Genomic DNA, 20,369 nt, shown 5'->3' with positions numbered 1-20,369 from the left:
TTCCATACTTTGGCTATTGTCGATGGTGCTGCTATAAACATGGGGGTGCATGTGTCCCTTCAAAACACCACACCTGTATCCCATGGATAAATGCCTAGTAGTGCAATTGCTGGGTCCATAGGGTAGTTCTATTTTTAGTTTTTTGAGGAACCTCCATACTGTTTTCCAGAGTGGCTGCACCAGCTTGCATTGCTACCAACAATGCAAAAGAGATCCTTTTTCTCCACATCCTTGCCAACATCTGTTGTTGCCTGAGTGGTTAATGTTAGCCATTCTGACAGGTGTGAGGTGGTATCTCATTGTGGTTTTGATTTGTATTCTCCTGATGATGAGTGATGTGGAGCATTTTTTCATGTGTCGGTTGGCCATCTGGATGTCATCTTTGGAGAAGTGTTTATTCATGTCTTTTGCCCATTTCTTCACTGGATTATTTGTTTTTTGGGTGTTGAGTTTGATAAGTTCTTTCTAGATTTTGGATACTAACCCTTTATCTGATATATCATCTGCAAATATCTTCTCCCATTCCATCGATTGCCTTTTAGTTTTGCTGATTGTTTCCTTCACTGTGCAGAAGCTTTTTATTTTGATGAGGTCCCAAGAGTTCATTTTGCTTTTGTGTCCCTTGCCTCCAGAGACGTGTTGAGTAAAGTTGCAGCTGAGGTCAAAAGGTTTTTGCCTGCCTTCTCCTCTAGGATTTTGATGGCTTCCTATCTTACATTTAGATCTTTCACCCATTTTCAGTTTATTTTTGTGTATGGTGTAAGAAAGTGTTCCAGGTTCATTTTCTGCATGTTGCTGTCCAGTTTTCCCAGCACCACTTGCTGAAGAGACTATCTTTATTCCATTGGATATTCTTTCCTGCTTTGTCAAAGATTAGTTGGCCATACGTTTGTGGGTCAATTTCTGGGTTCTCTATTCTGTTCCATTGATCTGAGTGCCTGCTTTTGTGCCAGTACCATACTGTCTTGAAGATGCCATGTTTTAAAATGGACTTGTTTGATAAAGAAATACTACCTTTGGTAATTGCAATGTTGGGTTTTTCTTGTCTAAATATACTTGATTTTTTGGGAGGCAGCTGAGTGGCTGAGTCAGTTGAATGTCCAACTTCAGTTCAGGTCAGAATCTCATGGTTCATGAGTTCGAGCCCTGCATCAGGCTTGCTGCTGTCAGTGCAGAGCCCTCTTCGAATCCTCTGTCCCCCCCCCACCCCCCCCCGTCTTCTCTCTCTCTCTCTCAAAAAAATAAACATATAAAAAAATGTTTTTTTGAGAGACAGAGCATGAGTGGGGGAGGGGCTGAGAGAGGGAGACACAGAATCTGAAGCAGGCTCCAGGCTCCGGGCTGTCAGCACAGAGCCTGACGTGGGGCTTGAGCTCACAAACTGTGAGATCATGACCTGAGCCCGTTGGACATTTAACTGACCAAGCCACCCAGGCACCCCTAAAAAAAATATTTTTAAATAAATATGCTTGATGTTTTTCAGGTAAGCTCTTTCAACATCCCCAGTTTTCTTTTACTCTGGGCCTTTTTATTAGTACGTGTTGTATAATCACAGACCCAGACCAATAGAAAATTTACGTAGTGTGAATAACCTGGATGATTGGAGATGGAGCTAACTCTTCTAGATTTCAAATATGAGGTTAGACAAACATAAGTTCAGAAGTGAAGACATAAAAAGGAGTCTTTTTTTTTTTTTTTTATTTGCCATCACTTTCTACTTCTGCAACCCCATGCCACTTTCTCACACAAATACACACACTTGTCCAGGAGGGAGATGGGAAAAGAGTAAACTGCTTAATTTTTTTGTACTTACCCTAATTAGAGAGTCTTTAGCACATATCCATGATGCAAGTAGATAAAGAACTCCTTGATGAAATCATTTCAAAACATCTTTTTTTTTTGGAGTTTTTATTAATTTTTTTTGCCATATACCAAAAAGCATAGTGTCCTGTGTTTGAATTATTGTCATTAATTTGTAATTTAGCATTCTGTTAATATCAGTGAAGAGCGCGCAGTAGGGGGCACTCAAGACTATTGGGTTGCATAGTTCCTTAGGGTTTTTTATTTTTGTTTTTTTAACAGAAATATTTTTGATTTTCTGATTAAATAATCTAAACAGTGGAATACTATGCAGTGCTTAAGAAGAGTAATATAAATATATAATGTAATGTAGTAGAGTAATGTAAATGTAGACATACTAGCACAGAACAAGATATATCCAGATATATGATTAAGTGAAAACATTCAAGTCACGTTATAATATATTTTATGTGATCCCACTTTTGAGAAAAATAAAAATTATATATGTGCATTTATATTTACATGGACAAAAAGATCTGAAAGGATCAAAATGGTCATAATGACTACTTCTAGAAGTAGGATTTTGTAGGGCTGAGGACATACTTTCCCCTCTTACTTTATAAATTCTTCTTTGCTTGATTTTTAGTTTCCAAGTTTCTATGTATAGAATCATGTGTGACCTTTGACAATAAATACATTTCACTGGGCGCCTGGGTGGCTCAGGTGGTTGAGTGACTTCGGCTCAGGTCATGATCTCAAGGTTCATGGGTTTGAGCCCCAGTCGGGCTTTGTGCTGATGGTACAGAGCCTGCTTCAGATTCTCCATATCCCTTTCTCTCTGCCCCTTCCTCACTCTCGCAGGAGTACGCTCTCTTTCTCTCTCTCAAAAATAAACATCACAAAAAAATTTAAGGGGCACCTGGGTGGCTTAGTTGGTTGAGCGTCCTACTTCAGCCCAGGTCATGATCTTGCAGTTCATGTGTTTGAAAATCATGATCTTGCAGTTGGTGAGTTTGAGCCCCACATTAGCGCAGAGCCCACCTCGGATCCTCTGTCTCTCTTTCTACCCCTCTCTTTCCTTGTGTGTGCTTGCTCTCTCTCTCTCTCTCTCTCTCTCTCTCTCAAAAACATTAAAAAACTTTTTTAAAATATATTTCACAATTTTTTTTAAGTTTATTTTTATTTTTGAGAGCGAGAGAGCAAGAGCATGAGCAGGGGAAGGGCAGAGAGAGAGGGAGAGAGGGAATACCAAGCAGGCTGTGCACTGTCAGCATGGAGCCTGACGCGGGCCTCAAACTGACAAACCACAAGATCATGACCTGAGCCAAGATCAAGAGTCGAATGCGTAACTGATTGAGCCCCCCAGGCACCCCTACATTTCACAATTTTAAGTTATATATGTTTTCTATAAAAAGTTTTAAACTTTCTAAGTAGAAAGTAAGTAAATTATCTATTACCCAGAGATGATTATTGTTGAGTTTGGTATACATATTTTTCCAAACTTACCCTTTCTCTATATATGTATATGGACATATTTTTTTTATTTTAAGGTTTTTTAAAATTTAGTTTTTAATGTTTGTTTATTTTTGAGAGAGAGACAGAGCATGAGTGAGGGAGGAGCAGAGAGAGAGGGAGACACAGAATCTGAAACAGGCTCCAGGCTCTGAGCTGTCAGCACAGATCCCTACATGGGGCTTGAACTCACGAACAGTGAGATCATGACCTGAGCTATAATTGGCCACTTAACCGATTGAGCCACCCATGCGCCCCTAAGATTTTTTTTAAAAGTGGGGCTCAGACTCACAACCCCTGTATCAAGAGTTGCATGCTCTATGGAAAGAGCCTAAATGTCCATCAACTGATGAATGGATAAAGAAATTGTGATTTATATACACAATGGAGTACTACAGGGCAATGAGAAAGAATGAAATATGGCCCTTTGTAGCAATGTGGATGGAACTGGAGAGTGTGATGCTAAGTGAAATAAGCCATACAGAGAAAGACAGATACCATATGTTTTCACTCTTATGTGGATCCTGAGAAACTTAACAGAAACCCATGGGGGAGGGGAAGGGAAAAAAAAAAAAAGGTTAGAGTGGGAGAAAGCCAAAGCATAAGAGACTCTTAAAAACTGAGAGCAAACTGAGGGTTGATGGGGGGTGGGAGGGTGGGGGGGGTGGGAGGGTGGGGAGGGTGGGTGATGGGTATTGAGGAGGGCACCTTTTGGGATGAGCACTGGGTGTTGTATGGAAACCATTTTGACAATAAGTTTCATATATTGAAAAAAAAAAAAAGAAAAAGAGTTGCATGCTCTACCAACTGAGCCAACCAAACACCTTTATATAGACGTTTGGTTTTTTTTTTAACTTTCACTATTTTTTTTAAGTTTATTTATTTATTTTGAGAGAGAGAGAAAGAGAGAGCCCACGTGTGCAAACAGGAGAGGGACAAAGAGGGAGAGAGAAAATCCCAAGCAGGCTCCAGGCCCAGCACAGAGCCCAATGTGGGGCTCAGTCTCAATGACCATGAGATCATGAGTTGAACTGAAATCAAGAGTCAGACACTGAAGGGACTGAGCCACCCAGGTGCCCCAAAAAAGTAACTTTTCTTAGGCTTTTCTGATACCTTAGGACAGATTAATTTGGTGCACGAAGTAAATCAAGATAAAGCACAGATGCTTACAGACACAGTTCAAAGCTATGGCAGCTTGATGCTAAGATGCTGAGTATTGTTCCTTGGGGAAGGAGCTTGGTGATGCTGCTCTCCCTGTCTGGGTGCTCTCTGCCTCTATAATGGTTCACTGCAAAACAAATGCTGAATGCTGTATTTGCTTTTTGCTTTTTTTTTTTTTTTCCATAAAAGTGCGAATCCTCTTTGGATTTATTTTGGTTAGCAAAAACAGGTACTAATATAGGTCTTTCATAAAAGTGAAATGGCATAACAGGAACTTTTGAAAATCAGGAGATACCTGTACTCTGTAAACCAGTGCTGTCTGATAGTACTTTTCTGCGAAGATGAAAATGCTCGGTGTAATATAGCAGTTGCATAGCTATTGAGCACTTGAAAAATGGTTAGTGCTACTAAGGAACTGAATGTCTAATTTTAATTTAATTTTTTAAAGAGTGTTTTTAAAAAAAATGTTTATTATTTTTCAGAGAGAGCACGAGCAGGGGAAGGGGAGAGACAGAGAGGGAGACAGAGAATCCCAACAGGCTCTGAGCTATCAACCATAGAGCCTGGTGTGGGGCTTGAACCCAGAAACTGTGAGATCATGATCTGAGCCGAAATCAAGAGTCAGATGCTTAACTGACTGAGCCATCCAGGGGTCCCAGATTTTAATTTAATTTTTAAAAGCTCTATGTGTAGCTAATGGCTGCAGAATTGGATGGTGCACCTCTAACCAAAAAGTGGTGGTATAAATAAATATCCCAGTTACTAGAGTTTAAACACTTGGTAGTCTGTAAAGGGTATTATTCAGCATGTTGGGGATGCCAGTTAATCCTATATTTCAGGTAATTATCAGTTTACATTCCGCTTAGCTTGTTCTAAGATGCATGGCATGAGGTAGTACATGGGGAGGCCATTGTGGCACTAAAGGGAAGAGGAGCTAGAAGAAAATGTGTCGTCCAGTTGGTGGCTAATTGAAATCTAGATGGAGCACAGATTTCTCCTTTGTAGACAAATAAAAATACCACTGCAGTGGGAATAGCCAAACAGCCTTTTCTTTCTCCATTTTCTTATGGAACTGATGACTTTTTCAGAACAGGTACCTTTTTTCATTGCTTTTCATAGAAGTTCTTTATCAGTTTCAGCTTGCAATTGTATCTGTCATATTTCTGGTGGGAAGGTCTGTATTGGAAGAATATTTAAACAACTCTTTCTGGAGAATTTGGGACTGGGAAGTGCCAGATAATCTTTTACTGCATTAAGTCAGCTTTAAACACTCATTTTCTCTACTTTAAAATTACTGTCCTTCATTTTGAGGTAAGGGAAACAAAAACAAAAATAAATTATTGAAACTACATCAAAGTAAAAAACTTCTGCCCAGCAAAGGAAACCAATGAAACTAAAAGACAGCCTACTGAGTGGGAAGAGATACTTGTGAATGATATAACCAATAATGAGTTATCCAAAATATATAAAGAATTTATACAACTCACTGCTTACAGGGCAGAATAAATGTCTTTTGGGTTAGGGCAGTATAAAGAAAATTAAAAAAATTATACAACTCAATACCAAAAAACACTGAATAATCCAATTAAAAAATAGGCAGAAGACCTGAACACATATTTCTCCAAAGAAGACATACGAATTGCCAACAGACACATGAAAAGATGCTCAGCATCACCAATCATCACGGAAATGCAAATCAAAACCACAGTGAGATATCACCTCATACCTGTCAGAATGACTAAAATCAAAAACACAAGAAACAGCAAGTGTTGGTGAGGTTGTAAAGAGAAAGGAGTCCTCAAGCACTATTGGTGGGAATGCAAATTGGTGTGGCCGCTATGAAAAACAGTATGGAGGTTCCTGAAAAATTAAAAATAGAAGTAATGTGATCCAGTAATCACACTACTGGGTATTTACCCAAAGAATAAGAAAACACTAATTCAAAAGGATATATGCACCCCCATGTTTATTGCAGTATTATTTACAATAGCCAAGATATGGAAGCAACCCAAGTATCTATCAACAGATGAATTGATAAGGAAGATGTGTGTGTGTGTGTGTGTGTGTGTGTGTGTGTGTGTGTGTGTATATAATTGTTGAATGACTATATTGTACACCTGAAGCTAATATAATACTATGTTAACTATACTGGAATTAAAAAATAGAGGGGTGCCTGGGTGGCTCAGTCTGTTAAGTGACTTCAGCTCAGGTCATGATCTCACAGTTCATGAGTTTGAACCTGGCATCAGGCTCTCCACTATTAGTACAGAGCCCGCTTTGTTTTGTTTTGTTTCTCTTAAAATGTTTTAATGTTTATTTACATTTGACAGAGAGAGCATGAGCAGGGGAGGGGCAGAGAGAGGGAGACACAGAATCTGAAGCAGGCTCTAGGCTCTGACCCGTCAGCACAGAGCCCAATGCAGAGCTCAAATTCATAAACCGTAAGATCATGACCTGAGCTGAAGTTGAATGCTCAACCGACTGAGCCACCTAGGTGCCCCAGTGCAGAGACCACTTTGAACTCCCATCTTTCCCTCTCTCTCTGCCCCTCCCCAGCTCATATTCTCTCTTTCTCAAAAATAAACATTAACAAAAATTTTTAATTAAATAAATAAATTTAATTTAAAATACCAAAAAGAATAAAATTGCTCTCCTTCAAACCATGGAATCTTTTCTGTAAGTCACTATTTAATCCAAAAGAATTAGTAATATTTTTAGCCTTGAGGGCCATCTTTGAATAAAGTAACACCTATATCTATTATCAGCAGACGAGTATAGTCATAATTTGGAGTGATTTGACCTGATTACTGGGTTTCATTTTTTCCCACTTCTGTATTTTCTTTATGATTTTAGGTCTTTTCTCATAATTTTTGCTTCAGTTTTTTTTTTCCTATAAAACCAGAAATGGTAATAACTGTATTTGTCTCTTTCCTGAAGAGGAAACAGTGAGTATTTATTAAGTATGTCACACTCTTTTGATTAAATATATTCTAGAGAGGCAACAGTGGTTAAAAAAAAAAAAAGACTCAATCTTTGTAAGCTTCTGATTTCTCATGTGTTAAACTGGAATAATAATAATACTTCATTCATGTAGTAGTTGTGAAGGCTACTACTGATATTACCACTACTGATATTGCTACTGTTGGTCTGGTGGATTCTATTGGCTTATCCAAAACTTAATTTTTAAAAGTGAGGTTTTTCCAATACTCCCATTTAGGAAGTTTTTATACATGGTCTCTTTAGACCTTTATGTATTATGTATTATCTATTTTTATTCTTCCATTTTCACAATTAGAACTTTGTTCTTGTCTGTTAAAAATGTTTATGTTCAATAGAACCTGTTTTCAGATAATTAGTCATTTTAATGGGTAAATTTTTAAGAATTTATCAGAAAAGTTTTCATTACCTAAATATGTTTTTCTTTAAATTGTATTCAGAATAGTAAAGTCACAGGACTATTTGATAATTTGGGGGAGAGACTCACCTAATTTTCTCACCTTTTTTAGGTACTTTTAACTAATCAGATGACAACAAAAATTGATAGAAATCAGGCCTTGCTGGTTCCTGCATTGGGTGGGTAATTAATCAGATAAGAATTTTTAATTTTTTAAAGTTTATTTATTTATTTTGAGAGAGAAAGAGTGTGTGTGAGTAGGGGAGGGCCAGAGAGAGAATCCCAAGCAAGCTCCACTCAGTGCAGAGTCTGACATGGGGCTCAGTCTTAAGAACTGTGAGATCGTGACCTGAGCCAAAATCAAGAGTCAGATACTTAACCAACTAAACCACCCAGGCACCCCGCATTTTTAATTTAACACAGTTTTTTCTACCTCTTTCATTTGATGCTTGTTGAGTACTGTAGGTTCCATGAAAGCAGAGATTGTATCTGTCTTCCTCACTGACAAGTGAGCATGGAGCACAGTGTCCTTAGACACTGACTCATCCTTTCAGTTATTTAACAGACATTTATTGAGCATCTACTATTCGGCAACCATTGTGTCAGGTACTGAGCATATCAGTATTCATAAGATGACTCTTGCCCTCAGAAAGTCTTAGGCAGTAAGAAGGGTAAATCCATTTAAATACTGATCACACTACAGTGAATAGACTTATGATTTTTCCTAACCTCAGTCATGGTTTTGTTAGGACACAGTGTTTCGAGTTTGTTTTGTACTAAATTCTTTAAGAATATTCTGTCCGAGTTTTTGCTTTTCTTCTGGTAGCCTGGAAATATGTTAGTAAGTGTGATAAGGAAGATTGACAAATATGTTGACTCAAACTATAAAGTTTTCTGAAAGCAAATAAAGGATAATGATCTGCAGTATTTCCATAGATAGGTAAAAATCTATTAATCTCAAGTTGCCACCCATATTCAAGGGATTTTGAAAGTGTAAGTATATTCTTGTGTTAAATTAGGTAAAATAAAACTGTTTTGGTCAGAGGCATTCTGAAAGACTTATAACCTTGTCAGTAAGGTAATATACAGTTGTTCTGTTCTTGTTCCCACTAGGGGAAAGCTGGGGACATGCTGCTACAATACGGCTAATCTTTCATTGGGACCAAAATCAAAGGTCAGTATAGAAACAAGTTAATAATTTTGAATATTGGGTTAATTAAACGAACAGTTATGTTTTCTTAGATCTACTCCAGTGGATGAAATCTACAGTGCCCCCATGAACTAAAGCTTTTGTTGCCTTGTTCTCTATCACCTAGAGAAATCATAGAAACATATTGTTAAACTACACATTTAGCTAACATAGGAAATGCTTTGGAATATTTAAATGATGGGGTGCACCTGAAATGAGTAGGTGGCCAAGGAATGCTACCTTCTAAAGCTCTTTGAAACCAAGTACCATTTATTAGTCTTGCAGAAGGAGGTGGGTACTCTCTGTTCCTAGAAGGGATTGAAAGAAGAATAAAACCAGGACAAAAGGAAAACTTTGAGGTTAGCTTTAGGCCAATTTATGTGGAAAATAGGATGGTTTTTCTTAGTTGCTTAATATATTTTGGGTATGAAATTGTGTTTATTTTTGTTTTCTTTTGTATTTTGCTATCCTTTTGTTATCCAGTTACTTACCTGCCTTTCATAAGTATTGTTTAAAATAAAACTATGGCAGCGTGAAACCTTTGTATTTGTTTTTAAAGCTGCTGAGCAAGTGAACAAACCAGCTTTCATTTTCTTTAAAATAGGCAAATGAAAGCTGTGGAGTCTTTTATTATATACTTCTAGAAATGTCAGATTTATGCAGCTTCTCTGCTTTGAGATTAATTGGTATAACTGAGAGAACTTCATTTGGAAGTGCTCTAATGAATGGGAAGAGTGAGACAGCAGGTGGGCAAAGATGAAAAAAAAGAGTTGCTTAAATATAAATCAGGTCTGGTCAGTGATATTGTCTAGTTCTTTATCTACATTTCTCTGTTCTCCAAACTGAAAAAAATCATGCCTGACCAAATTAGGTTTTACTTAACTCTGAACTCATAGCAGAATTTATTACTTTTATATACATCTTTTGAAACTAATTCACATGGTTTGTGTCCCTTTTAAAAATGGCATTTCCAAAGAGCTCAGGTAACTCTCCTCCCCCCCCCATCCCCCATAATACATAGTGCTTTACAATTAACTTCCATCCCCCAGTTCTGTAAATAAGTCATTGTATTCTGGATCACAAAAGGAATTCTTTCCTTGGCAACAAACTCTATTGTAAACATTTGGCAACAGTTCTGCAGATGAGAATCTTATGAACATATTACTTGTATTTTCTCAGATTTAGGTTTTCTGTAAAGTACATCCCACTGTTAAATGTTTTTAGGAATTCCCATTTTAAATGGCCACTTTTATTCTACTATTAAATATTCACTAATAGAATACATCTAAAAAATAAAAATAATACAAGCAAAGCAAGATGTTTCAGTCTTTTTGTTTGGGGTCTTTTTGTTTTTTTAAGATGCTCCATCTTTTTTTTTTCTTTAATGTTTATTTATTTTTGAGAGAGAGAGCAGAGGAGGGGCAAAAAGAGAGAGAGACACAGGATCCAAAGCAGGCTCCGGGCTCTGTAGCACAGAGCCCAACGTGGGGCTCAAACTCACTGTGAGATAATGACCTGAGCTGAAGTCGGATGCTTAACTGGCTGAGACACCCAGGTGCCCCAAAGATGTTTCCTCTTTTAATGCACTCATTGGAAGGAGATGTTTGCCTTCTTTGTCAAATTGTAGAAGTTAGCATTGGTTAGGTACCCATGAGATCAGAAGATTATGCTTACTTTTTAGGAGTTAGCCATTTTATGACTTCGAGCTTCTTACTGATCCTTTCCAAGAAATTGGAGAATGGTGTAGAACACTTGACAATGAATTAGATGGATATAGGGGAAATCTGTTCCATAAGTTTTTTCTATATCCCAGACTATTATTTTAGTGACTACTTGCTGATACTAGGTATTTAACTGGGCAGTTTTTGTATACAACATTTCCTTCAATAATCCCTTTGATAATTTTTTGAGGGATCTATACTTACATAGAAGTGAGAATACCAAGGCTGCCCAGAAAGATTAATTAAGTAGTAAATAATAGCTACCGCTTATTGAATATTTATTAACTATCCTTTACTAAGCATTATGTGTATGTATATATAATACTTCATTTTATTTTCCAAATAACTCTATGAAATAAGTAGTAGTATCCAAAGTTTATAGCTGACTCTATAATAGTCTCTTTTCCTATAATTGCTGTTTCTAGAATGTAATTATAGTATTGTGTTGATTGCCAGCAAATCTGAAAGTATAGCTCTTATCCTCCTTTTTAGATAAAATCCTTTTTCTCCAAACTGTTTTTTTCTCCCCAGCTAGAGATATATAAGTAATTTGCATACTTTATTATGATCAGAATAAGTTGACCTCATTTAGTAGAATTAAAATAGTTTTGTTCTTCATTGTTTAAAACCAGTTATCTTTAAGTCATTAAAGTTGCATGAAGTCTTGTATGTGTTTTAACATTTAGTTTATCTTGAAAGGATGAAAATAGAAATTCACACTGGGGAAAAATAGTTATAAAAATGAACACTTCCAGTTAGAGTAGAAAACTAAAAACCTTGACTAGCCAAATTTATATTGAGAATTGAACTTAAGTGTCCTATCTTATGCTTCAGTCCCCATCTTTTAACCAGAAACCCCTTTTACCCTCTAACAATGAAATAACATTCCAACAGTTATTCAAATAAATACTTTTATCTCTGTCCTGTATATTGTGTGGGATTTCCTCCAAATTTCATATTCATGATAATATGAGGCTGAGATTTTTCAGAATTATATCACTTTTTGCCAGAAAGATCTGGTGGTAGAGTGGAGTAATACATCAACACCCCCACATAGTGTTTCATATGTGTGCTCAGCTTTAGAGCACAAATTGTGCTTCTGTCTTATTTCTTCCTGACCCAAACTGTGTAGTTCAGCCATATGTTAAGCTTCATCTTAGCTGGGGCCATGAGCCAAGTGATTCTTTGGTTTAGTTTGTTGTTTAAAAAGATCTCTTGAGATGCAGATATGAAATATAAAATTTTATTTTTACCTAGAAATTAGAGGAAAATTTTCACCCTGAATATTTAATGCCTACTTGACTTTAGGATTTTTAATAAACATGTAAATGCTTCTGAAAAGCTCATTTACTTTTTAATAATTTTCTCAGAAAATTCAGATGTATTGGGTATCTTTTTGGACATATTGTGATATGACGTGATTTAGATAATTTTTCAGAAGGTTAGCTAATTTTTATTGAATCAAAAAGAATGATTTTTTAACAAGACAGGTTAAAATACACCATACCTCTCTTTATATATATATATATATATATATATATATATATACACACACACGTATGTATATATACGTATATATATGTATATGTACATGTATATATACATATGTGTACACACATATGTGTATATATACATATACTTAAAAAAATAAAAATAAAAGTAAAAAGTATACTTATATATACTTTTATACTTATAAAGTAAAAAGTATATATACATATACTTAAAAAAATAAAAATAAAAGTAAAAAAAAATATATAGACACATATATGTACACACACATGTATACATATGTGTGCATATATGTGAAAATATATATAGACACATATGTACGCACACACATGTATATATATATATACATATATATACATGTGTGTGCGTACATATATGTGTCTATATATATATATGTATTTTTTTTTTTTTTACTTTTATTTTTATTTTTTTAAGTAATCTCAGTGCCCAAAGTGGGCCTCTAACTCATGACTCAGAGGTCAAGAATCCCATGCTCAGGGGGCTGGGTGGCTCAGTTGGTTAAGTGTCTGACTTAGCTCAGGTCACGATCTCACGGTTTATGGGTTTGAGCCCTGCATTGGGCTCTGTGTTGACAACTCAGAGCCTGGAGCCTGCTTCGGATTCGGTGTCTCTCTCTCTCTCTGCCCCTCCCCCACTCATGCTCTGTTTCTCTCGGTCTTTTTTTTTTTTTTTTTAATTTTAAATTTTATTTTTTAAAATTTACATCCAAATTAGTTAGCATATAGTGAAACAATGATTTCAGGGGTAGATTCCTTAGTGCCCCTTAACCCATTTAGCCCATCCCCCCTCCCGCAACCCCTCCAGTAACCCTCAGTTTGTTCTCCATATTTATGAGTCTCTTCTGTTTTGTCCCCCTCCCTGTTTTTATATTAGTTTTGTTTCCCTTCCTTTATGTTCATCTGTTTTGTCTCTTAAAGTCTTCATATGAGTGAAGCCATATGATTTTTGTCTTTCTCTGACTGACTAATTTCAATTAGCATAATACCCTCCAGTTCCATCCATGTAGTTGCAAATGGCAAGATTTCATTCTTTTTGATTGCCGAGTAATACTTCATTGTATATATATACCACATCTTCTTTATCCATTCATCCGTCGATGGACATTTGGGCTCTTTCCATACTTTGGCTATTGTCAATAGTGCTGCTATAAACGTGGGGGTGCATGTGTCCCTTTGAAACAGCACACCTGTATCCCTTGGATAAATGCCTAGTAGTGCAATTGCTGGGTTGTAGGGTAGTTCTATTTTTAGTTTTTTGAGGAACTTCCATACTGTTTTCCAGAGTGGCTGCACCAGCTTGCATTGCCACCAGCAATGCAAAAGAGATCCTCTTTCTCCACATCCTTGCCAACATCTGTTGTTGCCTGAGTTGTTCGTGACAGGTGTGAGGTGGTATCTCATTGTGGTTTTGATTTTGTATTTTCCCGATGATGAGTGATGTGGAGCATTTTTTCATGTGTCGGTTGGCCATCTGGATGTCTTCCTTGAAGAAGTGTTTATTCATGTCTTTTGCCCATTTCTTCACTGGATTATTTGTTTTTTGGGTGTTGAGTTTGATAAGTTCTTTCTAGATTTTGGATACTAACCCTTTATCTGTTATGTCATTTGCAAATATCTTCTCCCTTTCTGTCAGTTGCCTTTTAGTTTTGCTGATTGTTTCCTTCACTGTGCAGAAGATTTTTATTTTGATGAGGTCCCAAGAGTTCATTTTTGCTTTTGTGTCCCTTGCCTCCTGAGACGTATTGAGTTAAGAAGTTGCTGTGGGCAAGATCAAAGAGGTTTTTGCCTGCTTTCTCCTCGAGGATTTTGATGGCTTCTTGTCTTACGTTTAGGTCTTTCATCCATTTTGAGTTTATTTTTGTGAATGGTGTAAGAAAGTGTTCCAGGTTCATTCTTCTGCATGTTGCTGTTCAGTTTTCCCAGCACCACTTGCTGAAGAGACTATCTTTATTCCATTGGATTCTTTCCTGCTTTGTCAAAGATTAGTTGACCATACGTTTGTGGGTCAATTTCTGGGTTCTCTATTCTGTTCCATTGATCTGAGTGTCTGTTCTTATGCCATCTTTCGGTCTTTTGAAAATAAATAAATGTTTTAAAAAATTAAAAAAAGAATCCCATGCTGTACCAACTGAACCAGCCAGGTGCCCCAATTTTTCTGTTATATTTTGTATTAAAGTTAGAATTATCAACTCTAAAGCATTGTAAAAACGTATAATCTCAGTCCCTAATGCCATTCTTATATTACATATTACTCAGCAATTATTTCATTTTTGTATACAGTTGCAGTTACAGAGTATATGACATTTTGGATTCTGCCATTTTTGTCCTAAAAGTACAAACCTAAGACATTAAGCTAATGGACTGTGATCTCTGATTGCTTCTCTTTTGAATTGTACCTGTGTGGAGGGGCAATTTCAAAATTTGAAGAGTAACAGATCATAAACCAAGATGTCTTTTTTGAATTTTCTTTGAAAACAAATTAGACTTTGCTTGCATCTTGGTCAGGGAGTGGCCTTCTGTGGCTTCCTCTGCCGTGGGCTATGTGGCCTAGCATCCCTGTCCCTACCACCTGTGATCACACACCAAGGCCCGTAAGGGATTGGTGCCAAAGTTTCCATCAGCCTACAAGCAACAGCATGGCAGTCATCCTCTCCAGTGGCTCGCTCGTGGCCACCCATGACTAATACTGGTGCCTCCAGGGTTCCACTTCCAGTAACAGGTCCTGCATAAGTGCAGAGTATCCTGGGGAAGCCATCCCTTACCACCCTGGTCTCCCCAAGGCTGACTTGGGTCAGTGGTAAGCAAGCTTCTTTTTTCAGGAAGTCTACTCTCCTGTTCATGGCTACAGTGTTGGAATCTCCAGGCCTCCAATGGCACGATCACCTGTGACTTGGCTCTGGAAACCACGAGGAAGCAGCCTGGTGGCCAGCCGGGCAAAGCCAACACAGCCCTGAGTGGCCACTACCAGCCACTAGGCTTTAGGAGACCCTAAGCTCATATCACAACCCCTACCCATCTTTCCCCTCCTCATAGACTAGGTAGGCTGCAGCAAGCAGAAGCAGTTGGGTTCTTTTATATCAAAACGGCAAAACACCAAAAAGGAAGTTGAGAGAACCCCACTCTTTACTTTCTAAGCCACACGCAAGGCATCTTGACATACCTTGTAACCTTGTGCCTTGCACCAAGTGGAAAATAAACTCCCAAGCAGCCAATAAAAAAAAAAAGAAAGAAAAATCAACATTATATTGTATGGAAATTAATGAACCTTTTAACTCTGAGAGTTTGTGATTTTTCTCTGTTAGAAACTGCTATTTGTGCAGTTTTATCCATTTTTAAAAATTGTGGTAAATCTACCTGGCTCAGTCAGTAGAGCATGCCACTCTTGATTTTGGGGTTGTGAGTTCAAGCCCCATGTTGGACGTAGAGCTTACTTAAAAAAAATTTTTTTAATAAAATTGTGGTAAATTGTACATATCATAAAATTCATCATTTTTTTCATTTAAGTGTATGGTTTAGTGACATGAAGTACACTCACATTATTGTGCAGTCATCACCACCATCCATCTCCACAGCTTTTCCTTCTTCTCCAACTGAAACTCTTCCCATTAAACACTGACTCCCTATTCTTCCCTCCCATCAGCTTGTGGCAACCACTATTCTACATTCTGTCTATGAATTTGACTACTCTAGGCACCTCATATAAGTAAAATGATACAATATTTGTCCTATTATGACTGGCCTTTTTTCACATAGCATAGTTTTCAATGTTCATCATAACACGTGACAAGAATTTCTTTCCTTTTTAAGACTAAATAATACTCCATTATGCATAGAAACCACTTTTTATGTTTCCATTCATCTGTCAGACACTTGGGTTGCTTCTATCTTTTGCCTATTGTGAATAAGTTATATCAGTTTTAAAGTGATTTTAAAAGGAACTTTAAAAGTTTTTGCTTAGGGCACCTGGCTGGCTCAGTCTGTAGAACCGTGCTTCTTGATCTTGGGGTCATGAGTTTGAGTCCCAAGTTGGGCATAGAGAGCTTACTTAATTAAAATTTTTTTTAAATAATAAAATAAAAGCTTTTCTTGTATTTGTTTGCTGTTACAATATTTGAGCAAAGTTAATAAGAACTTAGAATTTTATTTCTAACTACTTTCAGCTTTTAGTTTTATATTACTTTGCATAGTACATGATAAAATTCTACCTAAACAGGGGTGCCTGGGTGGCTCAGTCAGTTAAGTGTCCGACCTCAGCTCAGGTCATGATCTCATGGTCTGTGGGTTTGAATTCCGCGTCAGGCTCTGTGCTGAAGCTCAGAGCCTGGAGGCTGTTTCAGGTGCTTCGGATTCTGTGTCTCCCTCTCTCTCTGCCCCTCCCCTGCTTTCTCTCTCTCTCTCAAAAATAAATAAACACTAAAAATTTTTTTGAATTCTGCCTAAACAGACCTTGTTTTTGTCATGACAGTGATTCTTCTGGACGTAATCATTTTGAAAGAATGTTTCTTCCTTGCTTATTTGTATTAGTATGAGTATGTATTCCTCATTTATATCCCAAGAAATTGTCTTAATACTTCTATCATAACAAAAAATACATGATGACTGCAAAAAGTTGGAAAAATATAAACAAAAAAACTCCTTTTATCCTGTAATAACAGCTTAACTTTTTGACTGTGGTCTTCTACTAATTTTCCTGTCTATGTGTATTTACATACTTACTCATAAAGGTGGGATCATACAGCATAACTTTTACTTAATATATTATTAATGTTTTCCCATCTAATTAAATATTTTCTTCCACATTATTTTCTTAAACATCAATAGTATTTTGTCACATCGAAAATTATTTGAATTAGTCATTGGACTTTTAGATTGCTTAAAATTCCACTTAGGTAAACAAGTCTATTATTATATAAAATAATTATTATGTGCATACATATAGCTATTGATTAAAGGGAGTATTTTTGATATTTCTTTGCTTTCTACTTTCTGTGTCCTTAGAGAAAAAAGCAATAGAATTGTAGGAAAAAACTAAATTTAAATTATTAAATCAGTCATCTGAACTAATTAATTAAGATCATGTATTTGTGTATATTTATTCTTTTTCTCTAAGCAGGTTGGCAACATTGTGCAAATCACCAAGCCAGAAGGAATCTACAGTACTGTTTCAAATCACAGTCAGTATCATTTGATTAGAGTGGGATTTTGGTGTTGGTGGGCAGTAATTATCTGAAGAGAGCATTTACAAATTGCTTCTGTTAACTCCTGTAGGCAGCAAGCATATTTGAGGACAGCTTTTGATGCTTAGAACATTATCCCCAAAATAGTAGTATATATACAGAATATTCTAGTCACAATTGGACTGAAATTTATTCTTAAGAACAGAGGAAATACTTATTTGTAGGCTAGTGTGTTCCATGCCATATGTAATGTCAGGATATTAAAAATTTTTTAAGTGAAAGTTGTTAAAGATTTTCCAAGAAAAAATACTAACACTACTCATTTTAGTCTGTAGATATTATAGATCTATCATAGCCACCAAATATATCCTACTTTAAAATGTTAATTTTCCTATAATTTAAAATCATAGAACACACTCTTTTTGGCTGAAATATGCATATTTATCAGTAGTGTTGAGCCAAATATATTCTTGGCGTCTCATTTTTAAGGACAAAAACAGAAATAGAGATTCTGAAATTGAATCATCGATTTAGTCTTTGTACTGCCTAGGTGCATTTAAAGTATCCTAACTGGAGGGGCACCTGGGTGGCTCAATTGGTTAAGCATCTAACTTTAGTTCAGGTCATGATCTCGCAGTTCGTGGGTTCAAGCCCTGCATAAGGCTCTGTGCTTACAGCTCAGAGTCTGGAGCCTGCTTCTGATTCTGTCTCCCTCTGTCTCTGCCTCTCCCCTACTCATGTGTGCTCTTTCTCTTTGTCTCTCTCTCTCTCTCTCTCAAAAATAAATAAAACACTAAAATTTAAAGTAAAGTATCCTAACTGGAAAATTTTATTTAGTTGTGAAAATAATTTGTAAAGCACCTAAGTAATTAATACCTGTTACTTCCTTTTACCTCTTCCAATAGAGCCACCATAAAGTTTGTTAGGATTGTCTTTTAGGGACACCTGGGTGGCTCAGTTGGTTAAGCATCCCACCCGCTCAGGTTATAATCTCGCGGTTCATGAGTTCAAGCCCTGCATCAGACTCTGTGCTGATAGTTCAGAGCCTGGAGCTTGCTTCAGATTCTGTGTCTCCCTCTCTCTCTGCCCCTCCCCTGCTCATGCTCTGTCTCTGTCTCTCTCTAAAAAATAAACATAAATAAATAAAAGGACTGTCTTTTAGAGTATATGTTTATAATGCACTGAAATTTGTATGTATGTGTGTATATATGTATATATATATGTATAAATAAATACACGCATACATATAAAAAATACTCTAGATATAAAATACTTTAGGGGCGCCTGGGTGGCGCAGTCGGTTAAGCGTCCGACTTCAGCCAGGTCACGATCTCGCGGTCCGTGAGTTCGAGCCCCACGTCGGGCTCTGGGCTGATGGCTCAGAGCCTGGAGCCTGTTTCCGATTCTGTGTCTCCCTCTCTCTCTGCCCCTCCCCCGTTCATGCTCTGTCTCTCTCTGTCCCAAAAATAAAATAAAAATGTTAAAAAAAAATAAAATAAAATAAAATAAAATAAAATACTTTAGTACAGCTCTGGTTTGGACACGTACTCATGAGGTTTAACTTCTTCATTCACAGTGGTTGGTAACTTCTGTCTCAGTAAAGTAGCTCTCTTATCAATTAAAAATATTTGGAAGACCAGTTGTTATTTTAGATGTTCTTAAAGCATACTTGTATATTTTTTCATCTTCCAGCCTCAGGGATTTAGAGATGCTGTTGTTGCTCCTGCATGTTCTTGGCAAACGGAAGGTTCATTGAATTCCCGGAAACGGTCACGAGAATGAGAAGAAGAACAGGAATCCAAAGACTGATCTTAAAGTATACATATGTATTGGTGCTGTAAGATGTAATGTATACAAAGTAGTAGACTCATTATAAAATGTAAACACACACTATGGGATGTTTGAATCAAGAGCATAGGAACCGAATGTGAAAAACATTTAATTAGTATGATTCTCTGAATTTTTCAAAAGCAGTTTTACAATTATATTTTGCCCCATTTTCTTTTTTAGTAACATTCAGCAGAAATGATACAGGTATTGTATTTTTGCAGATGTGGAAAGCTGATCTCATGTGGCCAGTGTGAATTTACCAGACTGTTTTTTCCTCTTTTGCTAATTGCGTAGAAAACCCTTGGAAGAAAATATTTTTTTCACATTCCTATTTTGTTCTCCTCTTTAAATGTAGTTTTCATAATTCTTAAAAATGACTTGTTTTTATTATTGTAATGAAAAGCCAGCACCAGGAGTCAGCATATTATTGTATTCAGTTTTAATGGTAGGATATAAACTTTACATGACCAATGTGATTTTTTTTTTTTTTTTTTAATTTTTTTTTTCAACATTTATTTATTTTTGGGACAGAGAGAGACAGAGCATGAACGGGGGAGGGGCAGAGAGAGAGGGAGACACAGAATCGGAAACAGGCTCCAGGCTCTGAGCCATCAGCCCAGAGCCCGACGTGGGGCTCGAACTCACGGACCGCGAGATCGTGACCTGGCTGAAGTCGGACGCTTAACCGACTGCGCCACCCAGGCGCCCCCGACCAATGTGATTTTTAGTTACCCCAATCCTAAAATCTAACCCATTTGTGTATTTTTTTAATGTTATTTTATAATGTTAAGGGAAGGACTTTGGAGCTGTTACCCTATCTAGAAATTGTCTATAACATACATCTTCCAGAATAGTCAAGTTGATAAATTTACAGTTATTTATCTCTATATTTTTGAAACACAATATGATCCATTCTAGAATTCTAGATGTATTGACATTTTCCTTTGAATAATCTTAACACTGTTTGAATGAATTAAAAATTTGGATTCGTGAATGGTTTTAAAATCATCTAAAAGTGTTTTGGCACCTGATTCTTTTTAGTACTTCTCAATTCAT

General features: G+C 36.7%; 1 protein-coding gene across 1 annotated transcript in view; it reads left to right on the top strand.

Annotated features, from left to right (window-relative positions):
* The window catches only part of RAD51C (RAD51 paralog C), a 36,351-nt gene extending 16,567 nt beyond the window's left edge, over positions 1-19,784 (top strand). The window contains exons 6-9 of the mRNA XM_047080962.1: positions 7,980-8,046; positions 8,981-9,041; positions 17,420-17,480; positions 19,176-19,784. Coding sequence (XP_046936918.1) covers positions 7,980-8,046; positions 8,981-9,041; positions 17,420-17,480; positions 19,176-19,265 — 279 coding nt within the window. The 3' untranslated portion in view covers positions 19,266-19,784. The remainder of the gene's footprint in view (positions 1-7,979; positions 8,047-8,980; positions 9,042-17,419; positions 17,481-19,175) is intronic.
* Positions 19,785-20,369: the final 585 nt, after the last annotated feature.

The sequence above is a fragment of the Lynx rufus genome, unplaced genomic scaffold (assembly GCF_022079265.1).
Source record: "Lynx rufus isolate CCGP_SWC_20201006 ecotype Redwood Valley unplaced genomic scaffold, mLynRuf1.p SCAF_18, whole genome shotgun sequence".
In the NCBI taxonomy this organism is placed as follows: domain Eukaryota; kingdom Metazoa; phylum Chordata; class Mammalia; order Carnivora; family Felidae; genus Lynx; species Lynx rufus.
This window is presented reverse-complemented; position numbering and strand designations above follow the sequence as displayed.